Below are 14,087 nucleotides of genomic sequence, written 5' to 3' on the forward strand. Positions count from 1 at the left end.
TAAATATAGAGGATCTAAATGCAAACTCAAATGAGCTCCGTTCCACAGTCATTCTTCCAAAGCCACATTCCCAACCAGACCTTTACTTGCCGAGCATAATTCACGAAGAATTTCCTTTGAAAATATCTCAACTCCTAATCATCGATTCGTGACCACGATGAACGTGGCCCAATAGTCGGCCAGCGGAACACGCTTGCGTCTCGCAAGCTGCACGCAAGTGCAAAGCATCACGGTGGGTCGTGGCGTCGGCTTGCGGTAGCCCATGGTTATAGCACGGATCATAATAATTGCCGAAACTTGCTTCAAAGCGGCAGGCATTCCCCTTATTTGCGAAGGGTTATAGTTTCGGTTAGCGGCAGGGACTGACGCAAAGCTTCATTGTAGCGGTTCGGCAAGAACTGCGTTATATAGCAGTCGACTGTTCGCAGAAGGAGTGAAAGGGATGTCTGTAAGAAATTAAAAGAAAAGAAGAGGAGATGGTGTGCACGTCGTGTCAGACACGTCCGAGTCTTAAGAACATTTTCTAGCTTAAGGGTTCTCCTCTCGTAACGAAACTTACCCTTTTACTCCGGTGTGCTCGTGTTATCTCCCTTCGTCGTTGCACGTCGATCTCGTGGCTGTTGTTCAGGTTACGCGAAAAGAGAGACGTTTCGCCTCGCCACGGAAAACTTGCCGAGAACTTCGACGCCGGAACTTGTCCATAGAAGAGAAGCGTCAAGCGGAGCCCTCTCTCTACCTTCTAAGCGTTGGTTGGCTCGACCGCCTGCTACCAAGCTCGTCCGTTAGGTTTCTCGGTTGCTTTTGGTTGCTTGCTTGGCCGCGTGCTGATCCCTATCGCCTAAACGAGGTTTGGCAACGACGCTTAGCCGAGGCCTGCCTCGAGAAAAGAGTTTCATTAAAAGCGGGTAATGAGGCAGTCAGGACTGGGGTCTTCTACTCGTGAGATTCACGTTATATGCTTTCGTTGCTCGATGGAGTGGGGGGAGGCGCCATTATTTTGAGGAAGAGTTCGATTAGCATGGACGACGACCCTTGGGATGGGGTTGAAGAGAAAATATCTCGTCTGATCCTAATACCTTTCTTTTCACGGTGTTAGTTTGCAGGAAGCCGCCTGCTTCAAAACGATTCCTCCTTTCCTTATGCTATCGAAACTTATTCACGGTGTCTGCCCGTCGTAAGAGACAATTATTACAGAAATAGGAAATCATTTTTTCATATGCCCCAACTAAATTGATTAAAACCGCAAACGGAGAACATTATACATTGTTCTGTTGTCGGACTGGTTTTCTCCAGTTAGATACGCGTCTTCGATAACTCATTCCACGTCTTAGCCAGTCGCGAGTCACGGGACGTGGCACGAGACTATTGCGCCAGCAGTTGACTACTATTCTCTGAAACAGGAATCTGCCGGAACGTCGAAACCACAACGCAACTAAACTACCAGAGGCTGAGAAACGGTTGGGAGGCAGTGGCCGAGCCGGTAACCAAAATTTATATACAAAGTATCTTCGCTGTCCAGTTGCTGCTGGCGAATAAGTAAAACAGTAAACCGAGACGCGTAGGAGGAGTCGAACTGAGGGGCGAAGTTGCACCGTGCATAGGGGAAGTGGTTGCGGTCGTCAGCTCGTAAATTTGACGATAGGAATGCTTGGGATTTTTCTCGACCATCATCGAGTCCTGCTCTTCTTCCTTTTGTCCTATGCCTCGTTACATTAGTTTCAACTGGGTTCTCCGGTTAAACGCACGCGTCTATCGAGAGGATGCAATACAAGTTCCATTCACTTGGCAATGTGATATATCAGAGAGTGGAAAGAAGGATCAGCTTCTTGGTAGTGGCGTTTTGCTCTTAAGTTATCGACACGACGCGACGTACAGAGAGTATGCAAATGAAGGCGCATGGTGTACGATACGTATGTCCGTGTGGCCGGTGTCCGTAGCGTTTAGGCGAATTACACGGTAAATTTTGCACGATATCGAATGGCCGCGTTCCATCTTCTAGCAGGTATCTACACGTGCACGTACAGGGCGCACCGGGAGTGTATGGCATAGACTATAAAGCATAACGTGGGGGTTGCATCGGGTCAGATTTAATACTAGAAATGGGAGGGTGTGGCGGACGAGCTCGAGGGCCACAACCATGGTTCAAGCGTATCGTGTGCATAGTTATTTCAACTTGTACACTCTTTCGCAAAAGCCTATCTATCTGCGTATTAAGCTTTGTTCGAAACACATTAGTTCTTCTAACGTCGAGTTAAGATTACATACTTCTTTAATAATATGGATCTCGTCGACTTCTAGAAACTACGTACCTTTAAATACATCCAGCTATTATCGATAGCTTGCATGAAAAATATATTAGCGAATCAGAGGATCTTTCGCTAAGAAAAGAAACACTCGTAAAAATATCAAATTTATTTCAAGCTATCGTTATCCATGCTTCATCGGATTTTTCTCTTCGCAACCCCAGCGATTTCAATCGCGTGACGTTTCTTGCAGCGTGCGGCAGTTGTCGAGCGTATTTTTGGAAGCAAGTGTACGTACTTACGTATACCGCTATACGGCCTATCAGTATATACGTAACCGCTTAGTATACCTCAGTTGCATGCGGACGGCCAATGCCATCCGTTAAATGCAATAAACACGGAATCTTGCAATTCACTGCTCGCCGCTAACGTGTTTCGCCTATTCCTCCGCGAACTTCGCGGCAACAAACCGTTTCTTGCATGGTCGCGGGTAAACACCAGCCTGAAGATTAATTAACGCGCCTTTGGAAATAGACTGACCGGTCGGGAACGGTTCGTTGCCTCGTCGATTTAATTAGAGGATTCGGACGGCTGCCGCGAGTCCATTCTGAAATCCGATGGAACCCGCCGAGAAGTCCGTCGAATGTAAATACTCCGACAAGGATTCGTTCGAGTGCGATCACCATTTGGGCAAACTTTTCTGGGAACCAGGGTTTAACGGGACAATTAATTCTATGTATCCCGATTTTTGTTACCTGTTCGTATAGGCAGTTTGAAAATCGAGTATTTCGAGTATTTACTTTTTCAGAAGGTTCGTAACGTTGGAAAGAATTAAAGAATCCTTACTTTCTGATTCCTTTTCTACGAGTGATAAGTTCTCCTTTGATTCTGCTATTCTCCTCGCTGCTGCTTTATCTTTTGTGTATATTTAGACAGCTTTTTTTAAATTTTAGAATGTTTCACTCATGAAAATTCTGAAATATACAAAAAGTAGTAAGATATATTGAATAATAAAACTGAGTGTTTAAAATATATATATTCTAAATAAATATAAATATATACAATATTTATTTTGGATTACATATACTCGAAGAGAACAGTATAGTTAGAAAGATACTATAGATTGCGAAAATAACAAAATACTTTCATCGATATTATTTCAGTAGCGAGACTCCAAGTATTTTATATTTCAAGAAAGTTCGCAGCTTCCAAAAGAACTGCTCAATTCCTAATTTTCCTTCTACGAGTAAATATAGCTATAAATCCTCGCGTGGAAAAGAAACACCAACGAAAACACCAACATAATTTCATTGATGCTGTTTCAAAAGCAAGACTACACCAGGTATTTATACGAAAAGGAGATTTCTAATTTTCGAAAATGTTCTCTACTTGCCGGTTCCTTTCCTACGAGCAATGGGTTTTTAATTTACAAAAAATGCCACACTCGAGGACAGTACCACAATACCGTCATTGATCAAACCGTGATTCAATGACCATTGTATCCAATTACAACAACGACGGTACTCGGTAGTAAGCAAGTTGCCCTGGAAGAAAATGGAAAACACATTGGCTGTGTCTACGGGCCTCTCGCGTACAGAGTAACGAGCGTACCGGATCCGTTTGTAGCGCCGAAGGGGTTAATGAATTCCGTAGCAGCACATACGAGTATATCTTCGGTAAATCGTGGCCGGTCGCGGCGCAGCTAAGTGCAGTAACGAATAATCAACAGCTCGCGATGCAAGCCAGAGCACACATTCGTTCCGTTAAATGTTGCCCGGTGTACGAAGATGAGAGACAGAGAAACAGAGGAGGAAGAGAAAGAGTGGAATGGAGGTTACGGATAGACGATAGAACATCCTATAGGTAGCCACCGCGCCCCGTTTGGCGGCGACGGTGTAGATGTGTGTCGTTAGTATTTAGTGTTTAGTTAACATCGGGGATGGAGAAGCCGCCAGTGTTTGTAATTGGTACAGTTTAGGAGCGACGAAAGCGATTGTGTACCTCACAGATTTTACCCTGGCCCACGAAGGCACAGTCGCAGAGCTTTTGTCTGCCATGTAGCGATAGCACGCTGTTCTCGTCAGAGACAGTTTCAAATCGGCGCGAGAAAACAGCATGCCAGATGGCGCGGCTACGTATCGTGGTCGTTACTACAATTAGATATTCGCCTCGGTCTGATCTCCAAATAATAACACCGTTCTGTGCACCGACGAACGCCCTGCTTCTGAGGTCCTGAGTGAATCGCCTTGTCGTTACTTGCTTCCGTGAGACGCGTAATTAAATGACGTTTAATTATTGCGCCAACTTTTGTGTAATTCATCGATTCAGAGCTAATAGATTACGTTAAAGTTCGAATCAGCTTGATAGACCTTGAACCGAAACGAAAATTTAAATTTTTTCATTCATAAAAATTTCCCAACTCTATGGGTCGAATTCAAATGCAATGATGAAATTCGAACTTTCAAATTTTCAAAAGACTGGATTTCAAATATTTCGATTTCCACAGTTCAAGTTCCAATAATACAATTCCAGCGTTCAAGTTGAAATTTCCCAGCAATTTCACCATTGGCTACAAAAATTTCCGTTCCACCCTCGCACGTATTTTTCTATCAAACCTACAATTTTCCAACGAAAGTTTCGCAAGCATCGCGATACTTTAGAGGTCTAGCAGCGTGCTCGCATTCGCGAGAGTTTTTCCGTGCATGACTTAGTATTCCGGAACGCGTATAGCCACTTATTTGGAGATCAGGAGCCCCCTCGAGCGAGACGACTTTAGGCCGAGCCAGTCTCACGCCGACAACAGGTCATATATTTCATTTTTAAACAACAAAAAAATGCTAATGCAACGTCGTGCCCGTTATCGACTCGGCTCTGTATATGAAATAATAAATAATCGCGTAAGCCCCGTCGCCATTATTTTTACGTCGACTTTGCTAAGGAGATACACAGTTTCCCCGGGTTATACTCTCTGCGTCGCCCCGTTTCGTTATATACGTTGGCTACGTGACCTCGGCCACGCTGTGTCGCAGGAATTTTGCCATCGGATAGATCATTATGATTTGCGCAACGATCACGATTCATCTTATCGCCGGTCGAAACGTCTCTGCCTCTCGTTACCTTACCTAAATTCTTCCAGTTATCTTTTTCTCCTTGTATTCTGAGTTTAATCAATATGTACTTTTCTCCCCATATATGTTATAATCGGGGAGTTTCGAACGTGTTATAAAGGAAGATTACAGTCGGAAAATGATCGTATATATTTAACAATGTCGTTGATTTTCCGATTTTCATGTTATGTAGAAAGTCGAAAAGAAGTACTTTAAGATAACACAATTAAAAAAAAAAGTAACAACCGTTAGCTTTAGTTGTAAAATATAAACTGCTGTAAATATAAAAAGAAGAAGGTTCTTTAGGTATCGTTGTAATTATCAATTTAAACGTAGCTAACACTATGAAACAAGAACTAAAACTATGGACACGATTTACCGAATTGATCGTATCATCAAGCTACGAAGTACCTCAATTATATTTAGTTTCACGGAACGAATCACGGGATTCTTTCACGTTCCGTAATTTCTGACAAGAACATAAAATCCTCGTGCGTAACTGCATTACGAATTTTTCGAATTACGAATGATAGGGCGCGGCAAGAATTATGCGAATTTTATAGCGTCGGATTCTCCGGATCCTCGGCTATTCCCATGGAATCCTGAGAACGATGTAGAATCACAAATAGTAAACAGACAGCATAACGCATAACCGCTAACGATCCTATCTGGTGAACTTACAAGTAATTAACATCGTAAGTATTTTAATTCCACGAAATTAACTTCGTTATCGCATCCTACATTGCTACGATGGAAACTTCCGAGATTTTCATGCAGAGGAGGGAAATTCTTGCCATGTTTGAAGAGGCCTGATGACCCGTGTGAATATTATTCGTGCGAGAAAAGGTCGCGGTCGAATCAACGGCAATCACAACGCGCCTCGACGCCCAGCCTGTAGATCAGGCTAAAAATTCAATTGGACACCATCGAATTCTTCTTGAATATCAAGTCCAAGGGTGTCAATTTCCGCTTACGCAGGATGAAGGTAACACCAGGCGAACAGAATTCTCTATGACGACCTTGCAACCATTACCACGCAGTTATTTTGTGACTCTTTCTTCTTTCCTCTTTTCAGGGAATTTATTTGCGCGACGGTGGTCCGATTTTCCAAATGAAATATCTGTTCGCAAGTATACAACGCGGTCCTCGTGGGGTTTAGCGCGAGATTGAGAAGCGGTCGTGCGAAAAAATCAGGCAAATCACGGAGACCCTTTTCATCGAAGGGACGCTCGATCAAACAGAAATTCCCTTAAACGAACCGACTCGTTGGACTATAAACTCGTCGTTGAATGATAGTCATATCCTGGTGATCTTTCCCAAAGAAATTTTTAAATCTCACCGACATCTTGTTGCAAATATGCGAACAATTTTCGAAGGAATTTTCGTAAATGTGTTCTCACGCGTGACGTCGTGGAAGAACTCAAAAATAATAGGTTGCGGATTCGTTATTCTCGAAGAGAAGAGGTGCTATCTAAGGACCATGGGGGTGAACGAGCTCGGGAGAGGCCGGTCGCGGGGTGGCGAAACGTTACCCGAATAAAAATGGGGTGTTTATAAGCGAGTATCCAATGTATCATGCTATATTTACATATAGCCCGCGTTTACAGTCCCCGGTTATATATCTACGATGGTTTGCCATTTTTTTCCGCTACATAGCCAAAAGACACAGGTCGAATGCGTACACCGAACGTAATAAAAATTATTATTAAATACGATACGTAGGAGGCGCGTACCGAACAAAATGAACAACGTGAATTTTAAAAACTTCTAATGAAACTTGAATGGAAAACTTGATAATTTTTGGCAATTCGACTTGATCCTTTGCCCTGCGTGGATTATTACCGGAACAATGTTCCCGTTTTTCTCTAATTTCAATATTTTTCGTGATGTCCCGTTGCAAAGGTAGATCTAACGGTGCAGCCGCGTAAATCCGCCCAGGCACCGTGTTAAATAGTGCTATTTAATTCTAGTCGTGAAACGTTTAAGCGCTTGTGTCAAGGATTAAATCAAGATTAGCTGCGAGATTACCGGACTACCTACTGTAGAAGGGGTTATTCACTAAACTCTACTCTGTCGTCTACCCCTTTTGCGATTCAGCATTTAGGTCAGCCTAAATAACGTATCATCGTACGGCGAATTATACAAATTTGCATACCGGTACGAACCGGTGGAAAAAGTCGCCCGGTAATTACCTCGTAATTCTCCTTCCTCTTTTCTCTTTTTCATCCTCGGTGAAGTACATATAATAATGGTAATACGTGTGGTCTCGCGTTCAGCGACGTCTGTTAAATATTCGAACAGAAGAAACAGAGCTTCCCTCGAGGCTCCATTAGGGATCAGTTTTCGTCATCGGAACCCCGGTTACGACACCAACAGTCAGTCGGTAGTGTTCATAGCGCGTGGCCTTGGGAGAAGCTGTTGCCCTCTCGAGAACTGGTCAGGTTCACAGTTTCTTAGAATCAGCTGACAGATGTGACTGCCCCGTTCGTTCACTGTTTTTCCATAAAGGAACCGAGTTTTGTCTCGTGCCATACGTTTTACTTTCACACCAAGGAATTTGCGAAAACTTTAATATATTAGATGCTTAGACTTCTTCATCTATTGATATTTTATCTCCTGTTTTCTTTTTTCATGCAAATTATTATTTTTGAAGGCATACTTTTTTAATTCTCATTGGCATATCGATCATGCTTCAGAAATTCAATATTCGTATTAGAACACACGCGTTAATTTTATTTACGCGTTATGTTATTTACATTTGCCAAATTATTTAATCAAGTGTCTCGCCGTGACGACAACGCTCGGCTCGGAATTGGGAAAAAGTATTTGTCAGCAAATGAACGCGTCAACGACCACAAATAATTTTAGCTTGACTAATGGTATTGAAGAACATCGTTCGTTTCCATCGTCGAAAGTTCGACGAAATTAGCATCAACCTTGTTTCCAACCACGTCTCTTCGTGAGGTATAATAAGAATTTTCAAATTTATGATCAATTTCAAAATTCACTAATCCTATCATTTATACCAGAAAATTAACATCTCCAACGACCATCTCCGATTCGAATACGAATAATGCAAATCCGCCTGTGAAAACACGTGTCGGCCGATCAGACTCGTTTACCATAAATAATCACACATAATGAACTCGTTATAAAAGTGAAAGTACAATGTCCAGAAACTCGCCTGGAGGCACGGCGTCCGCCTGCACGCAACATAGTCGGGACAACGCGTTAATTCATATTCCAATCAAACTTTTTCTCCCTCTTGAAGAAGAATCTCGAGACGATGGTCTGTTGGCGCCAAATTTGGCTACGTCACTGTGTGCAAAGTGGCGAGGAAACTTAGATATGCTCGCGGCTATGTACTTTGCTTAAATCACGATACTTGGCTCGCAGTGACACGAGAGAAGGCGACGAAAATGCATTTACGCGCGTAGGTAAAAGCGAAGGTGAAACGTTCTTTCCTCTTCTAGTTCGTGTTTTCGCGCGGTGCACGTGGAAAACGGAGCAAAACGAACAGATAAAGGCGAGTGGACGAGAGAAACACCGGTGTACAACCGGTGTTGTAGGGTCTGTTTATTAAAGAGCATTAATCTACGAATCTGTACCGGGTGTCCGGTTAAACTCGACTCACCGTTGAAACGATATTACTTAGCGCGTTTTCGTGATACCATTTTAATTGTGTTTTGTAATTAGCCCGACCCGTAGACGAACCCAACCGTTGTTCTCGACTCTTCCTCCGGCGTTCTCCAACCTCTTGTTCCTCCTCTTCACCGTCACCCTCTTTGACTCTCTCTTCCTTTTTCCCCGACCTGCCCCTTCCCAATACTTTCTCGCGGCCCTCTCTCGTGTTCATGTTTTTCTGGTCTTGAGAACGGTTTCGTGTAACTCGGCCTCTGTGTGATGGCCTTTGTAGGATTTTACCGCTTTATGTCGGTAAAATGCTCGCCCGAAGTTTCGTCCTGTCAGAGTGGAAAGGTGTAAAGTAGCATTCATGCAAAAATTGTTTCCTTGATTTTACTTGGTAAACATTTTTACCTTTGTTTCACGCTCTTTTATCTTCTTTTCTATCTCGCTGTCTCTTTTCTGTTCGTTCAATCGAGTTATTCGCTCGAATTTTTCGATCGTCAGATAATTTTAATTATATTCACGATTTCGTGGCTCATCGATCGTGGAATTGTTCACGCTGCGTCAAACGGTTATTCGTATTGGGAATCTGCGTACAGCTGGAGGCATCTAGCAACAGGAGAAGCAAAACGTACCGGAAAAAGCGCGGACAGAGGAGAGGATGGTTGACTTCACGTGTATTTTCTTTCTTCCTTTTTACTCTTTCTTGTTCTCCCGCCTCCTGGCAAACCGTTTCTCTCGCGCACACGCTCGCTCCTCATCTGCGAGGACACGGCACCCACACACACGAGGCCACGCTCTCTCGGACGGCAAAACTTAACAAAACAATTTGCTCCAAAGCAAACAACGGCATCCGGTTTACTTGTGAATAAACAACATATTTATTTTTAGAGGCCCCACGGCTGTAACTCGTTTGCTCGACCGCTTGCTCGAGCCTCGCGTCTATTTGCTGGCATTACAAGACTTAACGGCCGAGGATAAAAATCGACGGGGCCACAAATACCGTTCGTGTGTTTGGAAATTTCTTAACTCCTCCTCTACCCATTTGCTTGCCCCGTGAATTTTGTCGTTCGTACAATTTCACGCACGCTTCGTAGGTAACATTGGACGAAGGCTATTGCGAGCTTTGTAAAAGAAATATTCGTAGTATTTTCTAGAATACAATTCTTCCTGCGTTTCCTACATTATACATATTCGTCACACTTCGTGGAAAAGATTGTATTATCTTTGCGCGGGGAAGGACACTTTCTAAACTGTGAAGTCAACATTAATTACGACTGTGACTGCATCACTCCGGTGGATCGTTTAAGGCCACGAATCAGAGTAAATATTAACGCCTGTTTTTCCAAGGTCTAGTCGTTCCAGCCATTTATCCAATGAAAGCGTGTTTTCAAAAGATATCTCAGCTGAACTGTCTCGAATATTTTACCATTTGCTGCAGCTATTGCAATAGAGGTATGTAGCCCTATTTTCCAGAAATTTGAGTAAAACAATGTACATCGATACGAAGTCAAATAAAAAAAGAAATAAAATCGTGTTAATTTTTCGAACGTTCTATAAATTCATATAGAGAACTAATATCCGTAATAATGAACTTTGCCCTTTTCAGTACGAAACCTGTATCTTTATCACGTTTTCGATACAAATACAATTCGAACATTGGTCTCTATATTGCTGAAAACACTTTGATTGTTCCATACTATTTTATCTTCGAGTTATAACGAATTTGTATATTTCTAATTTTCTTGACAAAAGACAGAAAGAGGTTGGAACAGGCCATCTTTCTATTAATACGAAGCTTCCTCCGTTTCTTCCTGCGTAAGAAACAAACGCAAAAGTCTATTAATCATTCACCGTCATGAATTTGCGGGTTATAATTAGCAACGAATACATCGTTGGCATTCGTGCTGGTCCCGGATTAAAGGAGTTCTAACCGCGACCTAATTCCAAGATAAGATAAGTCGTTAAGTGCATGGTGTGGCAGCCCCTCGCGATACTACCCGGTGTTTTATTGCTACGTCCCACCCCCGTGGGCTCTCCTTCGGGGCTCGGTGAGATTTATTGTAAAATTCGATAGATATTGCCAATTACAACCCCCGCGGCGCTCCACGACCCCCCTCCCTTCTCCCAGCTGCCTGTTCTATCGACAGGGACAGGAGCCACCTTTCCTGGCTGCCTGGAGAATTTTAAATGCGTTTTATGTACAGAGACGGCGCGGTGCGTTGCATAAATCCGTCCCTCTGAAAATATGATTACAATCACTGGCTCTCGCGCCCCCGTCGTGCTCCTCTGCAACCCCCTCAGCTCGCCCACACTCCCTTTGTAGACACGGCCGACCGATAAAACGTTTCATTTCGTCAGAGAGTGTCCTACGAAGAACTCCCCGAGTAATCTTCGTCGATCATCGTTTTTATTGCCGCCTTGTATACTAATTTTATATCCTTTTTACGTTTTCACCGCCCATGAAGATTCCTCTTGCCACTCGATTCTACTCCGCAGTACATCTGCATAATTTTTCTTGTTTCAAACACACGTACAATTTTTTCTTAATATCATCATCCGGTATTCTTATCTCGTATTCTACATATTTATTTGTGGAATAAATGTTTCTACTCCCAACGGGAGATCCGTCAAATCTGACAAACGTAAAAGTCGATCGCTCGATGCTGCTCGCTTATCGTACATCATGCTCCGCCAACGTGCACGCTATCAACGCATCGTCGAAATCGGGCAACTTATGCGCTTCTCTCACGCTCGTCGCTCGTTAATCCATCCATCTGTCCACGTGGCAACAAATCCTCAACGTGAATCGCGTTCAAGCTAATTGCATCCAGCATACTTTGTATCGAAAACAAGGTATGTGGGACAGACAGGAACGACGAAGACGAACGAACAACGAACACGACGACTGAAAGTGTGCATAAGTTACAAGCCAAGGGAGTGTAGGGACACATTGTTTCGCTTTGATACCGGATGGCATCGGACGCACCGTTGGCCGAGAAGGTGGAACGCGGAACGTTAGGCCACTGCGTGGCACACGACGATGTGGCCGCGTTGCGTGTTTTGTTTGCGCGTTTCTTTTGTCGCGTGTATGTCCAGCTGCGCGTCGAGAACGCGGCTGCCTCATGCAAATGAAGCGCACAATGTACTTCAATAGCCGCTGGGGTATTTATATATGCTATCCGGTTCATTATTTTCCACCGCCACTGTTTATTTCTACCTTGTACCTTGCCGCTTATGGAACAAGTTCTTTGCACGGTCGAATAAAACGGCAGAACGACTAGCTCTCGCCGATTGTTAGACGATTCGTCCTAACAGTTCGTGAGAAAATAATCGTGCCGAGTCGTTGATTTGTAGCTTCTTCGATCGGACGTAATAGGAACGACGATTAATTCCACGGATCTTTGATTATGCAGGAATTCCTCTGATTCAATACAGCTAATTGCGATACTCGGTCTTGATTCGTTCTTCCATACTAACGAATCATTAAAATAGGCTCTGGCTATTAAAACAGTCGAACCGCTGTAACGAAAGTTTGTTTATTGGTTGAACGAAAATGACGATTCAAATCAGTACCTTCTGAAATTACTTTAATTTTTATCTACACTGTGCTATGGAAATGGATATCCATCGATCTACTTTTCATTCTTGAGAAAAGAAAATAATACCAACGCTAAAATACGTCAAGTAAAAATCATTTAACACGCTGGCGCGATTTTTCGTATGTGCCTTCTTCAATAATATTTGATTTTTATTCCAGTTTTCGTTAAATTGCATTTTTATAAATTAAAATTGGAAACGTATATGGCGTGAAACACACGCCGCTTGATGGTAAAAAGAAGATGCGGTTCATCAGTGGATCACGCCGGTTTTACTTAAATTTTACGCGCCAAATATAAACATGGTAGTCGAGTCTCATAACAGCGCTAATGGAATTTCAATATCTCTCGTATAACGCGTACAAATGTTCGACTACTTTCTGTGTGTATGCGCGAAATATCAATCTTACAAAACAAGGCCAAAAATTTCATAGAAATCGAGCAATCGATTGAACAGAAATTTTTAGAGAGGGGTAGGAAAACCACCCTTGGTGATGGACGCATCGAAATCGCGTGGATGGCAGACGAGATCGAGGGCAAAGTCCCGAGTCGTGCGAACGAATATTAATATAATCGCGGCAGGCAGAAATCCACAGGCGAAGTAAAGAATGATATAATAGGCGGCCCGTAAGGGATGCGTCTGCGAGCGAGAGGGCGAGCCGGCCGAAGACGAAGTGTTCTCATTATACCGGCTGATTTATGCGCGTGCCACCTCTCGCAGTCGCGGGATTCTAGGTTAGAAATAAAGTTAAAAGAAAAATAAGGCTTACGGGGTGCAAAGTCGAGAAAGGGCGGCGGAGGGTGCGGAATATATTACAAAAATAAGCTCAGCGCTGCGTGGAGGAGCATCGAGGAAAAAAACTTTTGAAACTGCGAACTCCCGGAGATCGATGTCTCTTTTCTTCGCGAGAGGGCTTCGCTCGCTTGCCTCTCGAGAGGAAAATACCGCGAGAGGAATAAATATTTTCCCGCGAAATTGTCGGAGAGCGAAGTTGCTTCTTCGTGTTAATGAGACTCGTTGTACCAAAAAAAAAAGAAGTCGAGTCGCGTGATTTTATTCCACCGAGTTTCTCTTCGATCCGTGTAACTTCTTTTAATTTTCTCTGATTTTCTTCGGCGAGAATCAAGGAGTGACTGATTGAATGTTTGAAAGCACAGGTTTCTGGAAGATCTAAAACAATGATGGTGCTAATCGTACGTTTCTCTTGCAGGGACACATCGGTGAGAATCCGTTCGATAACGGTTCGTGGGGAAAGGAACAGTTCCAACCATCGACGGTTCCTTGGCAGCTGAATCCGCGCGGCCACGCTCGTCCCAGTGTAAGTAATCCACAATACATACGTATTTCGTCCGTTTTCTGTCCGAACGCCAAAAAATAAATGAAGAACGAAAAGGGAGGAACGCGGAGAAAAGAGAGGAAGAAAAGAGGGAAAAGAGAGTGAATAAAATAGGAAAAGGGTAGAGAGGGTAGATAGGGTAATTGTAAAAGAAGAGCGCGCGAAGCAAAGCCA

The 14,087-nt window shown here is 43.4% G+C and overlaps 1 protein-coding gene across 19 annotated transcripts in view; it reads left to right on the top strand.

The window, feature by feature from the left end:
• Foxp (forkhead box transcription factor P) overlaps positions 1 to 14,087 on the top strand; it is a 246,630-nt gene that overhangs the window by 107,858 nt on the left and 124,685 nt on the right. For all 19 annotated transcript variants that reach the window (XM_072011565.1, XM_072011560.1, XM_072011551.1 and 16 more), the window contains one exon: positions 13,788 to 13,895. Coding sequence is in view for 12 of the 19 variants with exons in the window: in XM_072011560.1 (XP_071867661.1) it covers positions 13,788 to 13,895 (108 nt within the window). In the remaining 7 variants the exon portion in view is untranslated. The remainder of the gene's footprint in view (positions 1 to 13,787; positions 13,896 to 14,087) is intronic.

Source organism: Bombus fervidus, chromosome 10 (genome assembly GCF_041682495.2).
Source record: "Bombus fervidus isolate BK054 chromosome 10, iyBomFerv1, whole genome shotgun sequence".
Taxonomy (NCBI): domain Eukaryota; kingdom Metazoa; phylum Arthropoda; class Insecta; order Hymenoptera; family Apidae; genus Bombus; species Bombus fervidus.